The sequence below is a fragment of the Falco biarmicus genome, chromosome 5, assembly GCF_023638135.1.
Source record: "Falco biarmicus isolate bFalBia1 chromosome 5, bFalBia1.pri, whole genome shotgun sequence".
Taxonomy (NCBI): domain Eukaryota; kingdom Metazoa; phylum Chordata; class Aves; order Falconiformes; family Falconidae; genus Falco; species Falco biarmicus.
In genome coordinates, this window is record NC_079292.1 from 34358284 (window position 1) to 34382883 (window position 24600).

Genomic DNA, 24600 nt, shown 5'->3' on the forward strand with positions numbered 1-24600 from the left:
AAAAATCTAAAATACTCTGATCTCAATATGGTATGGTTTTTCTCAGTTTTAGTGCACAGCAATGGGAAATTTAAGCACAAACCCATGTGCACTGATCATACACTATACCTTAACTGTACATTCAGCAACACAGTTGTTCAGAACTCTGTTTTAAAAAGATCTGTGTCTACATAAATACAGAATATGAGTGCTCCCCAATCTCATCTTCTACAAACATACATTTTCACTTTGGAGAGTGAATAAAAGAAGAAAATAAATTAACATCTGTTAATTACATTAAGATTTAAAGGAACATAAAGGAAATTAATGAAGTCTGATCCAACCGAATAAAATCTCTTAACTGAAAACATTCTAAATCTGAAAACATTACTATAATTCAAAGGCTTAAATAGGACATCACCTTCTTAAGATCAAGCAGACAGAACATTATCTTCATGTCAGAAAGCATCTTTTTAAAGTGCATGTTTTGGTGCAATCCCATTTAAATCATAGATCAAATTTAAAGCATAAATCAAGAATTCAAACTGAGCACCAAGGACACCCAGCTGGTAGTCCACAAGTAAAGTCAGGCAGTTTTGATTCTCAAATCTGCAACTCATTCCAGCTCCTGGCAGCTCTCCAGCCATGTGCTGAATTTCTAGTCTAACAGCACCTGGATTCCTGATCTCACTGTTCATCACAATGCATAACAACATGAAGGGAAGATGTCAAGCAAAGATTGCCGTAATAGAGAAGAGCTGCACATTCAGGTTTAAAGATGGAGAGCTGGGTTCAATAATAGAACAGTTCCAGTGGATGTAAAAATAATGTTGAGAGCAGAGAAGGTAAACAGAAGGTTATTTATATGCTGTTGAGTTCTACAGCTATACTGCCTTCACAGTCATGTTGGCAGTGATGCAGAACTTAAGACAGTAACATAAGAGAAGCTAGTATTATCCACAGAGTCAACTGTTCAGTCTACCTGGCAAACCAAACATCAAGATAAAATCCAAGTCCATAAACCCAATTGTCATAAGGTGAGACTTCAGGTGAGATAAATGAAGGAAAAAAAAATCTTTTGCCTCTATTTTAATGGCTAAAGAAAAAAATCTTTTTCAGGAATACAAATCTTAATACGCTGAGAAAACCCATCAACACTTTATTACAATTTGAGCACACAAAAATTTTAAATCTGATGTAAATCTCAGATGACAGTTTTAAATAGTAAGGTACAGGATCCAGCTTCCTGTTAAGCAAAGCTGAAAACCACAGTATACCATAGAAAAGCATCACATATAAATAGGAAACAGCTTGACTAAGAGGTGGTTACCAACCTGAAATGGCACACCCATAAAGACCCAGAAGAAGATAACAGAGGCAATTAGTCCTATAACTGTGACGCTTGGCAATCAGTCTATACAGTCAATCCTCCCCAGGAAAGCAAACAGGCGAAATCGTAAAACCCAGGGATCAGCATAAAGAAAAATGTAAGCTGAGATTCTAATATTTCTTTATTATAAAACCCAATGCATGCATCTGCTATTTGATTTTCACTACACCTGCTAAGGAAGGAAAGACAGACAGACAGAAAGAATCTTTACAGGTGCAACTTTGTAAAATAGATGACACCAAACATACAACCAATTCACCCTGAAAGTAATGCAGTATACTCTATTCATTTGAGAATGTATCCCCTGTAACAGATTTCTGAGGGGGTGAAAAAGATGCCCCTTCCTTGGGGTACTCCACACACACCTCTAGAAAAGTGTCAGTCACGAGACAAGAAGGAGGTTCATAGGAGGTGAATGCACAGTGCAACATCTCCATCAGAGCAGGAGACACGGAGCTACTGACAAAAAAAATTAGAAACTTGCATATTGAGGGAACACCAACAACAAATCAAAACTCACTGCCTTTCTATGGCACATACACTTCATTAGCATGCTTAGTTTGAGGAAGAACACTGTGCTAGAGTATTAGGGCAGAGAAAAGACATCTTACTGAGGAGACCCACCCACACGTGGGTGTTTATCTAAATCCAGTTCTATAAAGGCCTACATCAGAGATGAGGTTTTAGCAACTCGAAGACAAAAAAAGCATTTTCCTGTATAAGTGATGATAGATGGATGAAGACATGCAAAAAATCTTTTAAATACACCTACATGAGCAGTTCTGGTTTTAATATCAGGAACCAATACCAACATTATCAGGAATGTTCCACCTTCACACAAAGAAAGAGTAACACTGTGCCGCCTGGACTTGTTCAGAATCATAAGGTCAAAATGCCTTAATCCTGGATGTGCAGTGAAGGCAAATTCCTAGCTAGGAGTGTTAAAACGAGTTTCAGCAAAGCTCACCAGTCTAAAAGATCAAAGAATATGCTGTCACAAGACTGGTTCTGCATGGAATTACCTTCCAAAATATAAAATAACTTGCTTGTGAAGTCAAAAGTTTTGATATGAAGAGAGACATCTGTATTATCTCCAGTCCTATTATCTCTGTAGGAGGCCTCTTCCTATATATGAATATTGACATGAAACGATTTTACAGTTTCTGTGTCTGCCAACTTTTACTTACAGGCTACTTGAATAATGGAAATGAGCCATTGTTGTTAGGTCATGAGACAGTTCCTTCTTGCTAGGTGAGTTACACTCTGCCACCTTTATGTTGCTGACAGACAGCAAAGAGGGGCTTCCTGATGCCGGGGTCCCCAATTTTGATACCACAGATACAAAAAACATTAAAATCTTTACATAGGAATCTTAAGAGTTACTTTGGAATTACTCTGAACTTTACCCTGCTGTACCGTCTGTGACTATAATCTTCATGGGGTTATGGGTTCATGAACACTGAGAGCAGAGCTGTCTTAAGAAGTTCTGGATTTCACCCACAGCCCAGACACCCGTCCTCATCTCCACATTACAGTTCACTGCTTCTCAGCAGTGCAGCTAAACTGTGGGACCAGCCTGAAAAACAGATCTCTGGAAAGAGATAATTAAAAATAATCTCCCAAAAATCAAAGGGAAGAAGATTACTTTACACCACTGAAGTTAATGTCTTAAGAAACTGCATGTAGGACAGAGTCTGCTTGCCCTACCTTTCTTGAGTCTGATGAGAGTACTGCAGCGAGGATCTGCAAGTACAGGGCAGCTAGAAAAAGGTCAGAAAGACTTGTGAAATAAGGGACGTCCAGCCCACAACAAGTAAACAGGACCCCTCTTCCCCATAGGACCCTCAGATAATGGTCTGAAAGCAAGCACACTGCCCCAGTTCTCTTATGATCCACAGATCCAAACTCATCTCATGCTTGGAAGTGAGTCTTCCTGTTCCCAGACTCTATGCCATGCTGCAAACACTTCTTGGTCCTATGGTCAGACTTGGCCCCATTACATGGGATAGCAGAAAGGTAGGAACTATGGCCGGGTGAGCCTCCATAAAAGACTGTGGCACCTGCTGACAGGGATTTGATCTACAGATAAGTATTTGTATAACCTTAATTAACAGGATCACAGTCATACATACATATTATTCTGGCTGTATTTTATCTGCATATGTTTGGCATTGTCTATGTGTACATATGTATGGTTGAAAGACAGATTAATGTTACAGAGGCATTCACAGAAAAATATATGTAAAGTTTTGGGAGGCTAGATCTACTTGTAGGAAGATCTGCTTTTATCATTTAAAATTGCATTATATTCACTTGTACTCTTTTATTTCTCCACTTCACTACTGCAACATTAAATTATCCTTCCACTGAGTATTTGGATTTGACCATTTCATATTCCATATCCACAACTATCAGAGCTGCCACACAGCGATGGTATTTTGATTGCAAAGAGCAAGCCTTTTTTTTTCTTTTTTTTTTCCTCTTCTCCAAAGATATAGACTGGTAAAGATAAAACACAGTGAATTCTTCTGGGGCTGGACTTTCATCCAGCTGTCCCCAAATGCAATATAAGCATCACAGGAAGCAGTCTGTTCATTGTTACTCTGAATGACTTACAGCAATTCCTGAATATCCTTTGGTCTCATCTGACAAGATTCTTAACTTTTTATTAAGAGCTACGTTATATCATTCTGTTATCAATCATAGCTTGTACAGTGCAGATCCTTTTAATCACTTGGAAATCGTTGTATGGTTTCTCCAGAAAATACCTGGAGAGATGGCATGCAGCATAAAACCACGTTTCTAATGAATCTGTTTGTTATTGAGTAACCACCATGCTGCTTCATAAAATTCAGTTGTCTGTGATTACCTTAAAATAGAACCAAAACTTAAAACATTTCAAGAATATGGAGAATAGGTGCCTAGGAAACCATTTTACATTAGCGGTGAAAAGACACATAATGCATTTTTCTATGTATCTAAGTTACAGCTGACAGTCTTGTGAAGCTTTATATATTTCCATGCCTGAGAATCAGCACGCTAGGAAGAATAACTCCCAGACCAATTTTGAAGTTGGAAATATTGAAGCCACTTGCATGCCCCTCACATGAAACTAAATCAATACTTAATTATGAAAGGATGCAAGTTCCAACTGCCTTCTGTTTCAATACATACTCAAATTTTATCTGACAAGTGAACATTTTATACAGGCCTGATCAGCAAAACATCTGCCTGCCTTCACCTCTCAGCACTCTTTGGCTTTCAGCTGTCTGCCTAAATAGGACAACAGAACCATGGTGCTTCTCCACTTGCCAAATGCATTATGCATAAACAGCCAGTAGTGATTATAAAATGCTTAGGTACTATAACAACCATGGGAATACCTCACATAATTTCACATGAGGAATTCAATGACTGGTTTTTGTTACTGTTTTAGGAGTTGCATAATAAACATAGCCACGTGTAATAAATGTTCTGTCAAAATACCTGTGCTTTTTACACGTGTTTTAAAGGAAATCTATCTATGGCTAATGTCATAGTGTTGGTGACAGACCAAACCCCCTGCTGAATAAAACACAAATAGGAACTCTTTTGCCATGATCAGTTCCACTGACAGGTCCTCTAGCGTTGCAGATCTGAGGGTTCTGTTATAAAGCCACAAACTTGGGGGCTATTCTGAAACAGTTTCTAAAGATTTATCCAAGCCATCCAGAGAGACAGCAATAGCTGCAGAAACTTGCGACAAGGGTCTCCAGAATACATTTCTAAGTTCCTTTGTGCATCTTTCCCCTTCCCTCCCCCTCCCATCTGCTCAGGGATTCAACTGTCCAGTAACATACAACAGCAGAACTACACTCAGCTATGCTAAAGCTGAACACACCAGGAGAAAAAGTGACTTGGTTTCTCAGGACTAAAATATTGCCTGAGTTTAATTTCAGTGAGGAGTAACATATGACAAGGAACATATTTTTGAGTTGAACAGTGGGAGCTGGTTTAGCTTAATACACTTCCTGAAGTGTGTTATCGCTATGACAAATATGTATCTTCACGAGGACAGCTTTGTTAGAAGTGTTACTGATAAGAATCAGAGAGAGCAAAGGAAAACGCAGTCTTCACAGAAGTGATCCTGAATCTGGAAATGTTACATTTTAAATACACAAGCAGATGGCATTTAAATACATTAGAAGCAAAGAAAGGAGAATTCATACACAGCTAGGGAGAACACGGAAAGCAAGTTTAGCAGTATCTGCCAGAGATCTCCACAGCATTTCTATTAAGTGATTCTTCTAATGTCCATATACCATCTTAAGAAGCTTGCCAGCATGCAGAGAGGGAGGGAACATACAGTGACAATTCACTTATTTTGATGAAAGTTGTTCAGCCATCTTATATATTTTCATCTTTACACTGAAAGTCATTGGTTTCCTTAATGCAAAAATGAAGTTGCTTCAGGCATAGTGCTGCAAATGTAGCATAATTCATTGTGTTAGGATATCTTTTCAGTTACAATATCCTTAGCAAAAGCAATAAAAGGGGAGCGCATACATCCCTTTGAATTTCAGTAGCTTACAGAAACTAGCTAGTACAGGTGGAAGGTTTATAACTAAGCCAGCAGAATCTAGGCAGCAGCAATAGGTTTATTCAGCTCTGTAGTTACATACTTCTTCACATCTTTCCTATGAACAGAAATCTCTGGCCTATTTAAGCCCCACTTTAATGTGCTATAATCTTTTTCAAGACACTGTCATAATCTCTTGAAAGAAACTCCTCATGCTCTTTGATGATACATGAAAATGTATCTTCTTTACGTCTGTATCTATGGGTTTTTTTACAGTACAGAAGACATGAAAGCTCATTTTATACATCTACATATAGACTTTAAGCCATTTCTGATATTCAGGACATTATTAGTAAGTGGTTACTTTTTAGGAACTCTCACTGCATCAGTAATGCATAACTCTTACGTTTCAGATTTCCTAATAAGAATATTACCTGTATAGATATTTTTATGTGTGTGTACTTCAATCATCTATTTTCTTACTGGCACAAAAGATCCACAGTGAAGAAAAATGTTCTTGGTAGGGTCAGTTAAGGAGTTTTCCTGATCTTGGTGCTACATTAAGTGTAAATAAGGTCAAATTTTTGAAATACATACATATATAAATGTATATATTTCAAGATCAACATAAGAAAACAAATAAAACCAAATGCAAGTCAGTTTAAGTGAGTCAGTATACAAAGTGCTTTCTCATCAGCTTTGCCTAGTGAAACTTCTGTTTCTCAAAGTAATATATTTGATGCCCTCAAATCAGTATCTAATTGAAAACAAACTTTGTCACAGTACCATCTGGAGAGTATAACAAACTACCCCAAAGCAGCACAGTCCTTCTAAAATTGCAAACATGGGGAGTTAACGGGAACAATTCTCCAGTGCTGTAGCAAAAAAAAAAAAAAAAAAACCAAAACCAACCAACTTGTTTTCCATTCTCCTTTAAGTTTAGCAATGATGCTGATATGAAAAATAATAAAAATCACACACTCTTAAAAGTCCTAATCAGCATGAAAATGATGGCAATGTTATCGAAATTGCTGTGAAAACAGTTGCTATCTCTGAAGAAGAAACAATGCAATGAAAGTATTGTTGAAATACCCTCTTGGCCTTATCTTTTAGTCTTTTTGCATAGAAGTTGTCATTCCAACCATTCACAGACTCTGAGTACATGGTAGAAGTTACAAATTAGCTCTGAAACTACAGCCAAGCACCCTAAAAAAACTTTCAGCTAACAACTTTTCAAACATCAGGATATCCTAAAAGAAAGCAGACAGGGAGCTGGGCAAACCATAACAGCTCTAAGTGCCTGGAGTGAGGGGAAGATGCAACAGAAAATTCTTTTAAGCCTTTCTAGCCTGCCTCAACCAAGGAAATAGGCTATACTGGTGTTGCTCTGCAAGTTTCAAGCTATATGAGCTGTCCTTCTGAAATAAGAGTCTGAACAGGCTTTGTCATGACATTACCTCTTCCAGGGCTGGAGAGCTAATGCAGCAACTGCAGGGCTCGGCGAGCATAACACTAGGCAGAGCTAAAACTAGTACAGAACACATGTTTATAGACAGGACTGTGAGAAAAGAGTCCATTGTAATCATTTATCGCTCCTCTTAGATTCATTTGAACTTGTTTCTGAGTCTAGCCTGTAACTGAGTCTTCTTCACTTTTCAAATGAAATGCAGGAGGCCAAAAACCTTTACCACAATGCTGAATGAGAAAATACTACTGAAACATACTGCTGCAGCTCCAGTATGTTTCAATCAAGTCACAACAGAAACCCTTAGAAAAGATTAAAATTGTCCTATACTCAAACTGTACATATAAAAAAAAAAAGTCTGAGTGAACTATGTTGGTGTTTGATAGTGTGGACAGTACTCTGTTACTTTTTTTTTTTCCTCATCAGCATAATAGCTTGATATCACTAAGCTTCACTCTTCAGGCAGGAAAGCCTCTGCTTCACATGTATGAAAAAACAGAAGTCACCATAGTATCCTTGGTTTTTTCCCCACACTTGAAACTATAGGGTTAAATGAAAAACTGGAATTTAATGAAATTAATTTGAAATTATCTTAATTTAAAATTTATCATATGATTATAAATATAAACCAAACACGCAAAATTACAGCAAGTCAAGTAAGTCCTCAGTAAACTTTCTTATTTACTCAAATGATGCCATTATGAACACATTACTACTGCTCTGTGAGCTCTGTGTGTGGATATAGTTATCTTGAAGGTGCTGTTTAAACCATCAGTCACTGCAGAAGACTGTATAGGTGGGCTACATGTTTCATTAGGTCACCAACAGTCATTTCCCTTTACCATCAAAAGACAATACAGCTGAGCAGATGAGCACTGCTTCAGATGCAGACAGTACCAGGTTTCTACCTCAGTTCTGAGAGAAAAGGCCATTATTTCCTCAGTACTCTAGTTAATTGATATAGATCAAACATGTTACCTACTTTCATTGAAAGTAATCATTATAGGTATGATTTTTAAAAGGAAAAATTTCCTAGTTTAGCACATCCTACTGCAATCCAATCTTCCTACACACTGTCCAAGGATTCACACCCCTCTTCGTGAGCACCACCTAAATCTATCACAGTATCCTCAGTGACATCGTTCCTCTTTCTTCCAAACCCTTCTGTATTTGTTTTTCTGCCATGCAGCTCTCATCTCCACATGCTAATTTTCACAATGCCGTACCATGCACAGAAAGTAACTCTTCCAATATCCTAATGACATATAGCCTCTATCCCATAATAAAAACCACAGAACCCAATGCCTATACAAACATGGAAGTTCGTTGTGGGGGCAAGCCCTAAACTCTTTTTCTACCTATGACAAAGCTACAGTTGCTGCTGTAAAAGGTTTCAGCTGCTGGTCAAAGTCTCTGATGAACCCTCTCAACTGTCAGGTCTAACAGGTTATCAAAAATCTTCATTAGCCTCCTCTTCAAAAAAAAAGTTAAAAATCTGGCCATGGTCAAGAGCACTCTGGTTCCAACAACACTATTCTGCAGTAGAAATCAGTACTGCCCTTCAAAAATATGATATTCATAAGTGAACATTTCTGGTCAAGAACAGTATGATTAAACTAACAAAAAGACAATCACTAGCAGCCCTGGAGAAGACAATCAGGGATGAGAGCTCTGCTCAAGCACAGTGAAAGAAGCTATAATGAAAACTACTTTAGCCACAGCTATCTAAAAAGTATTTTATTTCTAAGAACAAACATAGCTTTTTACTATGGCTGGAGCTGGAATTTTTCCCTCTGAAGCCCTGACCAGCTGCCGTTTTGAAGTGCTCACAGCTTAGAAATTTAAAAGGAAAAAAAAAACCACCCAAACAACCTCAAACAGAGGCTTCAAACATCAGGGTAAAAGTGGCATAGTTTATTCTGTGTACGACTGCTCTGTACCAACAAATAGTCCTCTCTGTGCACAGGCATTATGCTTGTTTCAAGTAGCTGGTCAAAGAAAACAGCATGTCAATTTTGCTGCCTAAACATGGGAGATTGACCATTTCAAATGGGGCTAAGTTCTAAAAAACAAAATACATTAAAAAAATAAATCTATGTGGAGCTGTCTGGTATGGACCAGCCATGGCCCAACAGGATCTAACCTGGATGCCAGCAGAAGCAGCAGCTAAGGGTCTTCAGGATACTCCATGGCATTATAAAAGGTACCAGTTAATTATGTTTAGGCACATGAATCAGGTCCTTAGTGTCTCCTTTCCCACCCTCCCTCGTTCCAAAAGTTTTCTATGCCATTCCCAGAGCATCTCCCTTCTGCACCTCTTTCTTCTCAATTCAGAAGACTGTGTAACTAACAACTCATTCACACTTAACCGTTTCTAACGTTCCTTTCCCTCTCTCCTACAGGATTGTGATGGATTCTCTCTCAGTGGAAGAGCTCTTTCAGAAAGACTGTGTACAGTTCACATAGACACTACAGCTATGATGTCTTAAGAATGCTAAGAAACTCTACAAAGCCTTGCCATGCTTTGGGTTAGACCACATCAGCATTTCTTAAATTTTCAGGTTGGCAACTTCTTAATCAAGATGCAACCAAACTGACAATCATTTTCAACTACTGCAAAAACAAGACCAAAAAATATTACTTACTGCTTTCATTTTATAGATGGAGAAGGAAAAATGAGCTATCATGCCTGGTGTAATACAGCAATTCCAGGTCAGAACTGGACAGGTGGCAAGAAGAGCTCACCTTGCTAGGGAGAAAGGCAAAGTATTGAGGGCAGGAATTGTGAAACTTTGAGCAGAACTAAAGCAAAGAATGCAGGCAACAACATGGAGGTTCATCCTTGGAGTATCAGAGGCAGGAGGAAGGATAAACAAAAGGGAAGTAAGAAAGCGGTAGCACAGCAGAAAGAGTGCTGAGGAAGATGATGGAAGATCACGCAGAGCAGAAGACAATACTGCAATGAACAGGTTAGGAACATGTCAAATAGTCAAGCTGATAGTAAAGCAATCAAATCAAAACGAACGGTTAATCACTAGTGCTCACAGCAAGTCACTTGGCTATCCTACAACAGCATCCAACACTTTTATTCTGGTCCTGCAATACCTCACACAGCAGCAGGCAGCAGCAGTCTTGCTCACTAAAATACTGACAACAGTCAGGGAACAGAGCAGAGGTGAGTAAGTTTCCTTTAAAAATCAGAACAGTTCCTGTTGAACTTTTTTCTTTACATGGCTGAGCTATTTTTTACATCGTAAGACAGAGTTTAAATTCTTCCATGACATACTTTAAAAACTGAATCCTGTTCTCCAAAAATACTCAAGAGCAAATGTTAATGGTCCAATCTTGTCTTGCATTGTGCAGCACATTCACTAAATCCCTTGGTAAATAGCTTTCTGCATTCACAATTTTGAAGTGTTTTATGCTGCATGAAACAAGACCATATCATTTTTGCATTATCAAGGGAATTAATACCTTGAACATACCTGTAAGGGGGTGGGGGGGAAATAACCCACCATAAACTGTATCAGATAAAACTCCAAAGTTTGCTGCATGGCCAATCTACAAAAAAAGATACTTCCTACAGTCTTGGAATTTTTTTTTTTAAGATATATTTTAACACTATAATGCTCACAAAAAATCCAGTTATTTATAAATCAAATATTGGTTCCTATCTGCTGACCTCAAGACAAAACAGCAAGGGGATTTACTCAGTCTTTCTGTAACATATGCAGCCATGTCCCAAAGTGAAATTCTGCTGTTCATTTTTCCACCTTTCAGGCCACTTCCAATGGGGAATTAAAAGCTTTGAAAGGCCACGTTCTTCCCAACCCTGTTCACACCTCTCCATTATCAAACATCTCCTTCACAGGTCTGCATATTGTAAAAATTTAATGATACAGATGACAAATTAAGCTCAGAGGTTAATAAAACCTCTTACTTGGGCAGCTCTGGTAGGGGACTCTGCCCATATAAGATTCAAATCACCTCCAGGAAGATCTCCTTTCCATTGATGACTAAGGAACCTAGGGCAATCAGCTTTCTATTTTAGACACATCAGTGGAGTGCCTAAAGTTGAATGAATCCAAGCAAAGTGCCTTTGAGTTAGGCACTGTATGCCTAACCCTTGAGACAGCCAAGTTCCTTTACAGGACCCATAATGGTTATGCTAATTACATAGGTGTCTAAATTAAGTATCAGAATAAAATATACTGAGTTGTAAAATGAGTTTTTTACAGAAGAAGTAAATGCATCCCACTAACACCATGATACCGCAATGCTGTTAAGAGGAGGAAAATCAAGGCCCAGAAACCCAAAAATCTTCACCTGGGTTTCTTCGCAGTGGCTCATTTATGCACCACACCAAGTTCTATCAGTCTTTCATAACTGAAGCCTTATGTTCCCAGTTCCAGTACATGAAATATTCTGGGAAAGAGATTCTACGAAAACTGGAAGACTACAAACACATGGATAACCTTGCCAGCTCGCACAAAGAGACTGCCTAGCTCAGTATTCTTCTCTCCAACAGCAGCCACAGGCAGATGCACAGGAAATAGTAGGACCAGGGAAGTATAATTAGCACTCTCTTCAGTACTTCATAGCTTCTATTTTCAAACCATGGGATTTCCTCCCATGGACCGCCCCTCCAAGTACTCATCCACATCTCTCTTTGGACCTGTATAATCTTTTTGCATTTATAATCTCTTTTGACAAGGAGTCTCGCAAGCCTACCACCTGCTGCAGCAACAGTGAATCTCTTTGTGTCCTCTGCACCTGTCTCCTGCTAACCTCACTGGGTGGCCCTTGAGTCTTGGTTGGAAAAGGCAGTCAGCCCCTCCACCCCAAATCATTCACAACCGTCCACATGTAAAGAGTACTTGCTCACCCGGTCATTCCCCGTAGAGAAGCTATTCCAGTCTCCAAAATCCTCATAAGGAAAAGCTCTACGCATACAAAGATATTTTTCTCGTATTGCAAACTGAATTAAAAATAAATATGTGACACAAATACAGAATATTTTATATTCAACAGCCATAGAAACACAATTGAAAACCCTACTGCTTATCTTTTTAGAATTAAATAAAACTCAATGCTTTATCCACCTCTCATTTTAACTAGCATTTATAATGATATTACAGTCTTGAAAAAAAAAATATGTTTTTTTAAAGACCTGACTTACTTTTCAGAAATGAAATTCATACAAAAATTATTAGTTTAAAATACTACACAAGCACCTTCCATTTCAGAGTACGATGCAAGAAAAAAAGCACAGATCTACAAGCCAAGTAAAGCTTTTAACTGTGGAAATTGGTTATTCAAATTAGAAAAATCCCCAATTCACATTCATTACCAGAATTCACATCAACTGGCAAGCAGATCTACTGTTCCAGTGCATTCAGAAGTTCATACAGACCAGGGGAGACCTAAAAAATCTTAGTCATTGGGTGACAGAAAGCTTCCCTCAGATTTTCCACAGTTCCCAATAGTAATAGAGGCTGCCAAGAAGTCAGAGGAGCCCACAACTGGCAATAGCAACCACAGACATCTGACTGCCTGTAAGTACAGTAAAAAAGCCTGGTCAAAAATAGTCAAGTAGTCAAGAACGTCAGGACAAAGTGATTCTTACAGAGAACACTAGCTGTTTTATTAAAAACTCAGATGAGAAGCACTAGTTTCAAATGCTAAGGATCCTTGGAAATGGACCTCAATGACATAAGAAATGAGCAAATGAACACAGATCCCTCTGACAGAGCAACACATCCCAAAAGCCTACATGTTCTCAGATACTCCTAACATACAGAGTTCAAGTGGATGCCCACATACATGATGGAAGTGCTTCACCAAGGGTTACAGGTCCCTTGTCCCCACATACACCCCCCTCCCAGGACTGACACTAACAACACATTGCTCAGTAGCTGATTCAGCACTTGCATAGTAAACTAGTCAGTATTTCAACAACAGAATTATTTTGAAAACATAAATTGTGTTTTCAACAAAAATAATTACATTTCGTTATGTTCACTCTTGTTAGAGTTGGACAATGTATGAAACAAAATTTTTCATGTCTTAAAACATCTACATTTGAAATAGAATGCTTTTGTACAAAACTGACAGGTTTAAAAGGCTTTTTAAACCACATTCTTCAGTTTTCACTCCCATTTGATGGCATTTCACATTTAATTTATAAATCAAATTAAAAACTCCTAAAATGTCCCACAAAAACCATTCTGATTTGTCCTAAAACTTTAATGAAGTACACAAACCTTTGCAGCAGTGACAGCAGTGTATCAAGACAGCTCCAAGGCTTCAGAGAGCACAGGCACATTTTTGGTATAAATGCATCCTCCTGATGCACACACCTTCCACTGCTGTAGCTAATGCTGGTTTGTCTTCTCCTTCAGAAAATTCTTTAATACTACTGCAAAATCACTATCACAGAAAGACTTTTAGTCCTTCTACTCACCCACCAAACTACTGTCCCTAACTTTCCATTTTCCAGTAAAAAAATATATATACATATAAATTCAGCAGTCCTTAGGGTTAAAGGCAGTAGCGCATGCTTAAATGTAGTAATCAGTGTTCAGCTGAGCTGGGAACAAACATACCTATGTTCATACGCAAATAACATTTTTGAAAATACTTGTATCACTGACTTTTGAAATTGTCCTTATTATATTTACATTAAATAAATTTAACCTTACTGTAGTATACAAAACTTTGCAAACTATTTCCTATAGAATCACTACAGAATAATTAAAGTTTTCAAGAAGTATTCGTATTAACTCAACAATTTCACTAGAAATACTTGATGAAAAAATACATCCTCCTGTTCTGTTCCAAAGAGATCCATACTGGAACATACTTGTTTCCAATAAGATATTTTTTAAAGATGTATCACAGTGTAATAACGCATACAGCACATTGAGTTGAAAGACTGTATGTTGCAATTGTGAAAGATACTCTGACGCAGATACAGTCACTACTGCCTGCTGCTACCCAGCATCCTCAGTAGACTACCTGAAGTAATGATGTTCATCCTTCATAGTCAACGGAAAGTTTCTGATTATTTTTTTCCTTCTAAATTTTTGGCACCTATAAGTCTGTAACTTCCTTTATGAAATTATCATTACATACCTGAAGCCAGGTATGAAAGTATACACAGAAGGATTGATGCATGTGCCATGTTTAACCCATATGCCTGTAATCCATCATTTAAAGACAAGAAACAAATTCCACAACTTTCTTACAAAAAAATATCATGCAACACCCTCATCTAGCAACATCAATTACTTCATCTTCTACACCGTTAGCTGTAAGACTAATAAAAGCTACTCAGCAGGCAAGGGAATTAATGAAATAGACCCCAAGTTCCTGAGAGGATCACCTGTGGTTCCAATTCTTAACGCTTTGATTAAATACAAGCTCTCTTCCTGCTGCTGAGCAATACACTTTTCTGGATCTTGATCAAGCATGCTCCAAAGGAGGGAGGGTGTAATAATATGGTGTAAAGTATTCAGGTGTGTAGGATAACAACTGACTGCAGTGAAAGCGAGGAGGACAAGAAACTATTTAAAAAATAATAGAAATTGACAGCTTTTACATTTAGGTCATTTGAGCAGCAAAACAAGTTCACAGCAATTCTTTCAATAAGCAACAATACAATTAAGCATATGTACTAATCATCATCAATAAACCCACGTATGCCAACATAAAAAAAATAAAGCCTTGCACTATTACAGGTTCCCAGTTTCCACAAATATTTTCAATTCTGTTCCCTACCTAAAGCTGAGGGATCAAGATACAAACATTACAGAAGAAACATCTCCCAATGGCTATCTAAGGAAAGCAAGGACCAAAATAAACAGCATCAAAAAAAAACCCTAACCCAATTATCAGTGACAGCTGTGACAGGTCTCAAGTTCTCTTCCAATTGCCTAACAAATTTAAGTACTGTCTGCTTTCTGCTTCTTTCAGCGTGGTGCTGGACAGGGGACAATTTGGCCTCTCTTCCTCTGCAAGGAAGGGATGAAAAATTCCTTACTTATTGATCCTTCTAAATTAACCCAAACATTCCTTACCTTGAAATGTAGTATGCTCCGTTTCCAAGTGAACTTCATGTACTAGGGGAAATCTTACCTAATTTTGGCAGGGAATAGGGCACTTTAAAATAATCTTCATAAAATTCAATGAGTCTCCTTGTAATATTCAGAGCATAGTCCCCCGATCCTCTTCGGATTGCATCAGGCCTTGCATATAACCGCACCTATTAAAAAACAAAGTGAAAGACTGATCATTTCAGCATCTTTAAATACATTTTAAAGCTATCCTACCTGCAGAGGTGAATATTCCAAGGTGGTTGTGAGGTGGCAGGATTATTCTCTTAAAGCCAAATATGACTGTCATACATTTGTCAAAACATGTCATAGCTGAAAACCAGAACTTTCACAATTAAGGTTATAAAGTTCAGAAGTCACAATCTCCTACTTATGTTGCCAAATAAAAAACTTAATGCTCCTTGCATGAAAATAAATATTCCAAGAAAACACTTACATGTGTTTGCTAGAGATATGATGGGAGAGTGGATTAGTATAATGGCTCTCTGCCTACATTGAATGTAGGCAGGATGCAGTGGCTCCGTAGGAGAGAAGTTCATGGTTTGTTAAAGGCACATTATATCAAGCCCTGAAAGTATTAGTAGACTGGGGGAAAAAAAAAAAATTAAAAATTGTTCTCTTTTCTTTTCTCCAGCAGTGACACAGTTACCCTCGATGAGCTATGGAATACTGCAAAAACAACCATTTACAAGCTCATTCATGTACACAAACAATTAACATTCCTGAAACCTCCACAACTGCTTCAGGCCTCCGTTTTCAGAAAGCAGTAAATTAAAGCTGTTTACACAAGCCACAGACCACTGTGTTCAGTATAAAACAGCTCACACATCTGACTACGTGGAACAGCCAAGTGAACAAAACTCACCTTCATAATCCAGCACTCAAGCATGACCCTGCTAAAGGAGGTAGCGGAAAGCACTGCCAGGTTACTCGCTATTCCCCATCCTTACAGTCTTTAACGCTTCCTCAGTGCAAACCAAGAAAGGGATATAAAGTAGAGCCACTTCTCATTCTCCCTCCTCATACGCTGTCTGATGGAAGCAGCGTGTGCTTTGTCTCTAGTGGCTCCGGCAGGTCTCTCCCTGCTGTACATAATGACCTGATACAAATGAGACTCTACTAAATGTCAGTCCTAATAATAATATCTGACTTGCTAATACCTTCTGTGTTCGGATTAAATCCCAGTCAGGGTTCCGTGAAAAGCAGCAGGGCAGAAATCAGAAAATATCAATGCAAACATAAAGGAGAAATATCAGTTTTGAAATGTTTCTGAATGCTCTGTTCTGGACCAAGAAAAGCCAATGGGATTTTCATCTTCAGTGAAAGCATCACCAAATATTGCTTTACTGATCTCTTCCTGAACTAGTTCAGTTATCCGAGTGGAAAATAGATATCAAACCTCAGCACACTGTACCTGTCAATTCTGTTTTAACCCACTATCTCTTTGTTTTCAGCATGCAGGCACATTATTCTTCGTTGTTACTATGTCCACCTTTATATTTTTGTAGTTCTGTTGTATTACTCAGTGCACAATCAACCACACGTAGTTGTCACTTGTCATGTAAAACAGGTGACAGTGTAACCTAATGAGACATGTAATAAAGCAGACTTCTCATAATCACCACCTGAAAGCATAAAACTCATTATCTGAATACCTCCAAGTCACTGGTTGTTTTTTGTGGTTTTTTTATTGCTTCCTTCCAAAGTTAACAGTGACATGTACATTAAGTGTTCCCTTATATACTAAACTAAATATATTTTTTTAACAAAATAGATATCAACCACGGAGATCCTAATTCAAACATCTCAAAACCTTTAGTTTATGGAAGGATGTTAAGAATCACAATTAGATTTGTGATGAACACTGTTTCGTATCATTAAACCTTTATACACAATTTTGCCTAATTGCTTTACTGGCACAGTTGACTGTATCAGCAAATTAGGATAAAAAAAAAATGTCAGCCAACCAAGTATGCAAAAAAATCATTCAATTTGACAGTGGCCAAATGTGCCCATAATAAGGAATAGGACAACAGAAGGGAAGAAAAAAATAGGTACATACAAGAAAAATCAAGGTTCGACTTTCTGCATTACAATGTGTGTCTTGGCAAATGTAGAAAAGGCATTTAATGGTGTCTGAGATGGAGCTTGAGTACCAAAGCTCAAAAACCGCAATGCTGCAAACTTTCATTTGCCACCTGCGTGACATTGAATACAATTTTATTTTGCCTGTTAGGTTTCCCTGGGTGCATCTCTGCCTGCCCAGAACAGCTCTGAACTGCCAGGGCTCCATGGCTCACACCAAGGTCACCCCTAAGCTGGAACACAGCTCAGAAATTACCGGTGCCTTTGCCCAGGCCTCTCAGGGGCTTTGAGGCAACAGGCATTGCAGAGGCATGCCAACCATCTTCAGATGCTGGGTCTGCTTCTGCCTTTCACCCCAACAGCCACTGAACGTGAAATGTATAGAGAAACCTTAAAGAGACCGCTGCAGACCTACCCCTGGCCTCAGAAAATTCCCTCTTGGTTAGCAGAGGGCTCTGCCTACCTGGCTGGCTGATTTGGATGACACCTCCTCAAGTGCCATTCACACTATAAGGAGCTTAGTCCAGAGCTCAGCCTAAAGGCTGTCACCTATAAGCTTCAAATTGAAGCCCCCAGGCTTTCACACACCAATGTCCCTTAATGTGTATGGGCTTATCTTAACCATGTTTTATCTCCAAATCCATAAAATGGGGATTACATTATTTCCTTAGCTTATATTGAAATTCTGAGTGTTAAGTAACAAAGACTGAAAAGTTTTCAGATACTGCTCCAAAGAGGAGCTTAAGTAAATAAAACAGAATGAAGATTAAGACATGACATTTGTTTAGCATATTGTTTTGTTTGTTTGTTTACTGCTTTCATTTCAAAAGGCGGATATCTTGTGTTACATTATAACTATGTTGGACTGAACAATAACACATAATTATTATATACTTTCCCACTGGCTGTTTGATCACTAGGCTGTGAATTTGATTTTACATTAATTTAAATAAGAGAAAGAACAGAAAAATCTTCTGCAGGGTCAGACCTAAATATAAATAAAAGTAGTATGTGTTCTCCTGCAAAAGATAAATAGGTTTCTAGCTTAGGTGTGTAATTCATCACTCACTGCAATGGCACCTACTGCGTTGCAAATATTCGCAAAGCTCTTTTTCACAATCTTTGCAAAGTTAGGTTATGCTATTATTTTCATGTAAGGAAGTACAGAACAAAGAGACACTCTGTCAACTATACTTAACAGTTTTATTGCACACATTTAAAGCACTGCTTCCATTATATCTTATTGCAGTGGTGAACACTTTATACAGCTTTCAGTCTGGTCACAGGTGCCTTAGTTTGGGTATTAAGAAAATTAGTAACACACGATTAGTGACTAAATGAGACTGTATCAGTTTATGTGATTTGCTCTCGATATCGCATAGCAACTCCAGTGGCAGAGGTAGGGAGGGAATTCAAAGATGGCATTCAGCCTTGCAGCCACCTGACAGCCTGCACCAAGCACCTTCCATGTTTGGGAACTAGTAAGGTAGGACTGGTTTAGATAACAGGTATATTCACGGCACATTGGTTTTGGCCTGATGCAGTGTAGCTCCCTGTCCGTCTAAGTGACATAAATACCAGAAAAATATTATGAAGGAACATATTAGTAATGACACTACCATAATACTTATGAATATAAAAAAAAGTTCAGTCAACATAAATTCGGGGGCAGGTCCTGACTCCTTTGCACCTACATGTGATAATTTCAGCACATAATAAACAGGACAGGTTCACAGGAAGTAGAATTGTTCTATTTTGACATTTTAAAAATACATATTTTTTTTCATTAAAATTGGAGTATGTGGAAAAAAAGAAAATTATGAAAGGGTTCAAGAACAGTAAATGAAAATCTGCAGTCATTTTTTCACATTCTGTGAAATATTTCAGGTCAAACTGAAGGCTTTGTACAGTTCTGCTTTGCAGGTAGGAGGAATATGTAATACATTCAGCATTTTGACCATGGACATAAAAATTAAAAATCCATTATTTACAGATGTCTAATTGCAAAAAGATTGTTATCCAACCTTCTTCCTGCAGGAATTCACCAAAGACAAAGGAAGACCAGAAAGAACCACAGAATATTCCCCCTCTGGCACTAGAGGAAGACACTAATAACCTTTGCTAGATGTGCCACAAGCCTGCCAACCTGCTTCCCCAGAGAACTAAGGAAGCTGACAACCTGGCAGAAATCAGGATGTTACAGTAAGAGGCTTGCAAGCCTGAAGCATGCCATACACCAGAGCCCACCTCTTACTTTAGTATCAAATATGCACTTCTACATTTGAAGCCTGCTTTTGAAGACATGATTCTCTATGCCACCTTCTATTTTATGTATGCATCCCCTTTGCAAACTTCATCCTTAGAGTAGTGTTATCTTTTTAGCAGAGCATCACCTTGCTTGGTATCAAGACATATTTTTATTCTTTCGTTTATTGCAATAGTAAAGTTTGCTGCTCATAGTAATCCCATAAAACAGTCTGTATTCATTCTGCAAGGCATCTTTTCTTTAAATGTTTAGCCATCTTTTCCATGTTTTAAGACCACTCCAATTGCCATCACTGCCTTCCCTGATGCCCCGGGGGGATCACAGCTCACTGGATGAGAAATACTGCTCCAAGGCAATAAAGGGCACCTCTGTTTTAGCAAAGGAAAGCTTGTGAGAGCAGATGGCTCATTGGGCTCTAACGGCCTAACACAACACCCACTGATTTCAACTGAGTGACTCCTGATATGTACAGGGGCTTTAAATCAGACTTTCAGAGGAGACATGACTGATCCAGCCTCTGGGCTAGAGACTATTCTGTCAAGGCAACCCTCACCAACAGCGTTTGCCATATCTACAGCCCATGTTTATAGAACACTACTCAAATAGTCTTTGTTAGGCGGTGCACAGGAAAAAAAGAAAAAATAAGTTTTAAAAATATTCCTTTAAATGGCAGTGCTGTGTTCATGACCACTGATAGATAATTCAGAACATGAGGAACAGGACTGCTGACTTATCTTATGTTTATATCCCATGTGCTGTAAGTAAAATAACTCTCTGCATCTTGAAAACGTCCTGACACAGAATTTACACAGCCGTAATCATTGCTCTGCATCTGCCACAGCATCACGTCCAACAAGGCCACCTTTGTTTCAGACAAGGGGAGAAGATGCATCTGTAAGCCCAGCCCTTGGTTCGCACCGTCTGATACCACGTACATTGCCACACACATGACTACACAAAACCACTCCCAAAGGTACCCCCATCCACAGAGCCCCTTTACCTAGCCCTGAATGCTGTCACATCACACAGGCCTGTGGGACCACAAGAGACCTGAATATCTCTCTCTTTCAGCTTGGCACTGTTATAGCATCTTTCCAAGCAAATGTGGAAATGTTCCAAGGATGGCATCTACCCATGTTGCTACTGTCCTGACTTTCCCTCCCCCTTTTGTCCCTTTCTGGTCCAGTTTGCTACCTGCAGTTAAGTTTGAACAGATTGGGAGCAAACGGGGGGTACAGAAATTGAGCAAAAGTCTGAGGACAACTTTAAATCTTTTTGTTTTGTCAGACAAGCATGGATTAGGTAACCTTGTATCAACACAGGAATACACAATTAAAACCAAGTTTCCCCTCCCACCTACTTCAAGCAGAATTAAAACTAACTTTTTCAGGTGTTTTAAAGCAACTCGCAGGGCTTTCCCTTTACCATGTTTACTTTACATGTTTCCCTTTACATGTTTAACATGTTTACAGATGTTTCTGCACATCAACTGGTGTCAGAAATGCCACCCTGGGAATAACGCGTGTTCTTCAATCCCTTCCTCAAAAGCAGCAGACTCCACATAAAGCACAGTCCTTGGGAGGCCCCTCCAAACTAGCTCCAGCCCTCTGTGTGACTGTACCCACAGGCTCAGCCCAGCGCTGGTACATCTGGGATCGAACTCACAATGATCTAAAAAATCTCAGTTCAGAAAGCACTTATGCATATGTTTAATTTTAAATATGTGTTTAACCTCAACCATGCATCTATGTGTTTCAGAACACCCTAACATTTCAGCAGAGCAGCCACTTAAAAATTTTATAAAGGGGGAGAAAAATTTTATAAAGGGGGAGAAAAGTCATGCTCTTTGCTTCAAGATCCATAATAGTTCTGCAGCAAGTGACACTTTCAAACGAAAAACACATGCATTGCCTCTGTACTTAAAAGCTTCAATTTACTTGATAATCTGAGATCTCTTTTATCATTATTTTGCTCACTATTTTAAGGACATGTACTGTTTTTATTATTGTTACATAGATAAATATATGCTCACATCACACATGTAATACAGCAGACAGATGTCTGGATGCAACAGTCTTGGCTGCAGCCTCCCTGGTTACAAACCTCCCTTCTGCAAACAAGGCATTACCTCTCAAATGAGTTTTTAAATGGGATAAATTCAAAAGAAGTAACACTTCACTACATAAGCGAACAAGCTACAAGCCAAGTTGCACTAAGAACGGGTATGAATTGTTTCACGTGCATGCATAACTCCACAAGTTTTGTGTGTTCAAATGCAATAAATTTTACATCGATGAGTGAAGGAGAGAAAGAGAGAGGTAGCTGTAGTGAAATATCAATTCTGCTGTAGTGAACATAGTTAAACTTGATAATGGGAACAAATCACAGAAGAATGCCTTGTTTCAATCTCCTATTCATTATTCATCACGGACAAAACCCAAAAGAGACTGTATGGTAATGAAATGTGCTTACTGAATACCAAAGGGACAGCTCACGGAGATGTCTTTTCTCCAAACTAAGCAGTCACACACAGCACTGCACTAAGCATTTTTTGGATGTAATTATAACCAAAAAAATTTAATAAATTTAGGAAGTATTTTTTAAAGCAAGCTGGAAACAGTCAAGAGTTCAATGACCTGATACTTTCTGAGAAAACAGTTTTGCTGGAGATTGGGTGGAACTTTTTTTGAAGTAAACAAATATCATCTTTCCATCCTCATTCAAGACAGGTTTAACTGGTTTAATAAACCAGTCAAATTAAGAGAAGTCACCACTACAAATAAAGTTTATATGAAAGAAATGGACATGGAGGGAGTTCTACTGGTAGAGGGGAGTCTCAGGGAACAAAATGCAAGCACAGAGATGCCTGAACGTTGTTGCAGTGCAAGGGGAAAGAGGCTTCAAACAGACATAGCAGATGTTCCTGGATAAAAAAAAACAAACTCACAGCACAATCCTGAAGGGGAAAGTAGTGAAAGAACCTTCTGCAGTTCCAACTGACAGTGGGGAAATAAGGAATATTAAGTAAAGAGATTGCTACGTATTTTCAGAGTTGTGAAGGAGATGGGGGGGGGGGGGGGCAGGAGGATAGTTTTCTGCATCTCCTTTCTAAACAAACATGACTGTATGGGAGAAGCATCTAGTTGTCTTATCGGTTTCTCATCTGAAGAAAAACAAATGCTGACAGCTCCAGCCAAAGGTACCAAAATACATTCCACCAGGAGGCAACACTGTCATGAAGATACGCTACAATTTCTAACTTGAGAAGAGATCATAAAATACTTTGGAAAGTTAATGAGCTGCACTCGCACATAAATCCAACCAATGTTCAGCTGGCATAAAATAAAATAGTGGCTATGTCACTGACCACAGTGCCATTAAGATTAATTTAGAGCACTCAGAATCTGTATCATCTTGTTGAAATGGCTCAGGGACAGAAAGTGAGCATGTTAACAACTAATGTATAGCAAATGTAATTACAGACACCATTTCATAGCCATTTCAGCCACCTAAGACTGCCACGATCCCAGCATCACATACTCAGTCATTCAGCCTTGACTCTTCCGTTACATCAGGCTAGAGTTCATCTCATCTCACAGCAAGCTGTCAGCCACATGATCTATCCAACTATGCCAACCAGGTGGATAGTGTCCAGGCAGCCCAGCTTCCTCACTTGGTCACCCATCAGGTCAGTGCTAGAGACAGAATGAGAAAACATTTGTGGAGAGAAGAGAGGACCATGATAGACTGGATACAGATAAATTTGAGTTATCACAGACCTTCAACCTAGGAGGAAAAACTTCACTACTATGGGGAATTCAGTGTCTAAATTGTTGAGATTCCCAGTGGTTAAAGACCCTTCCAGTTCTTTGTAGAAGGTGAAAAATCAGCATAGCTTTAAGAAACAGAGCACAAAGATTTACATTATTTACCTTTTACACATAAAAATTCTGTATCGTAACAGTAGTGGTAAAATGATGTAAGAATGGCTTTTTCCTCCAGGAAAAATCTGCAGCAGATGTATTCCAAGGGTTAATGATAGTTTCCATTTCCTTTGGTTGGACTGGGATTGGATTGACATTTAATAGAATTCTCTTATTCACACTATTTTCCATTGGCTATTTTATAGTCAAAGCATTCACATCGCACATCATTAATAAATAATATTTCACCTATACTCTAATAAAAAACAGAGTTACAGAAGTATGCAAGTTTAAAGAAAGTGCTAACAAGTGACCTACAATGTTCAGCAGCCCTACAGCATGCCCGATTTCATCTGGCTAGAGACTGCTCTGTCACAAGCACACAGATGTTACCTTAGAGTAATTCCATTTGAAATTATAATCTGCAGCCACTCTAACTGCTGATTTATATTTTGGCATTGTCTAGAGGCTGACAATGAGGTTCCCCTGTGCTCAGCCGGATACATAAATAGGAGTGAGAGTTGACTTATTCTCAAATCATTCTGTCTGAAGAGAGACAGGCAAAACATGGGGAAAATTAACTCTTGTTATCTCCATTTTATACATGAAGGATGAAGAAAACTGTGCTTAGTATCAGAAAGAAAATCTGAAAAACAGCTGGAAATAGAACTTGAATTTCCTTACTGCCCCAAACTGATAAATCATCTTTTCATCATAAATCATAAAATTACAATTCCTAAAATACATTTTCTGGAAAACAGCATCTTTTCTATTACAAATTTTAAAAAAATAAAATATCCTGGTTTCAGGTTCCTCAGTC

The 24600-nt window shown here is 38.5% G+C and overlaps 1 protein-coding gene across 1 annotated transcript in view; it reads right to left on the reverse strand.

Annotated features, from left to right (window-relative positions):
* Nucleotides 1-24600, reverse strand: part of TRHDE (thyrotropin releasing hormone degrading enzyme) — a 214307-nt gene that overhangs the window by 160075 nt on the left and 29632 nt on the right. Inside the window, exon 3 of the mRNA XM_056338965.1 lies at nt 15529-15655. Coding sequence (XP_056194940.1) covers nt 15529-15655 — 127 coding nt within the window. The remainder of the gene's footprint in view (nt 1-15528; nt 15656-24600) is intronic.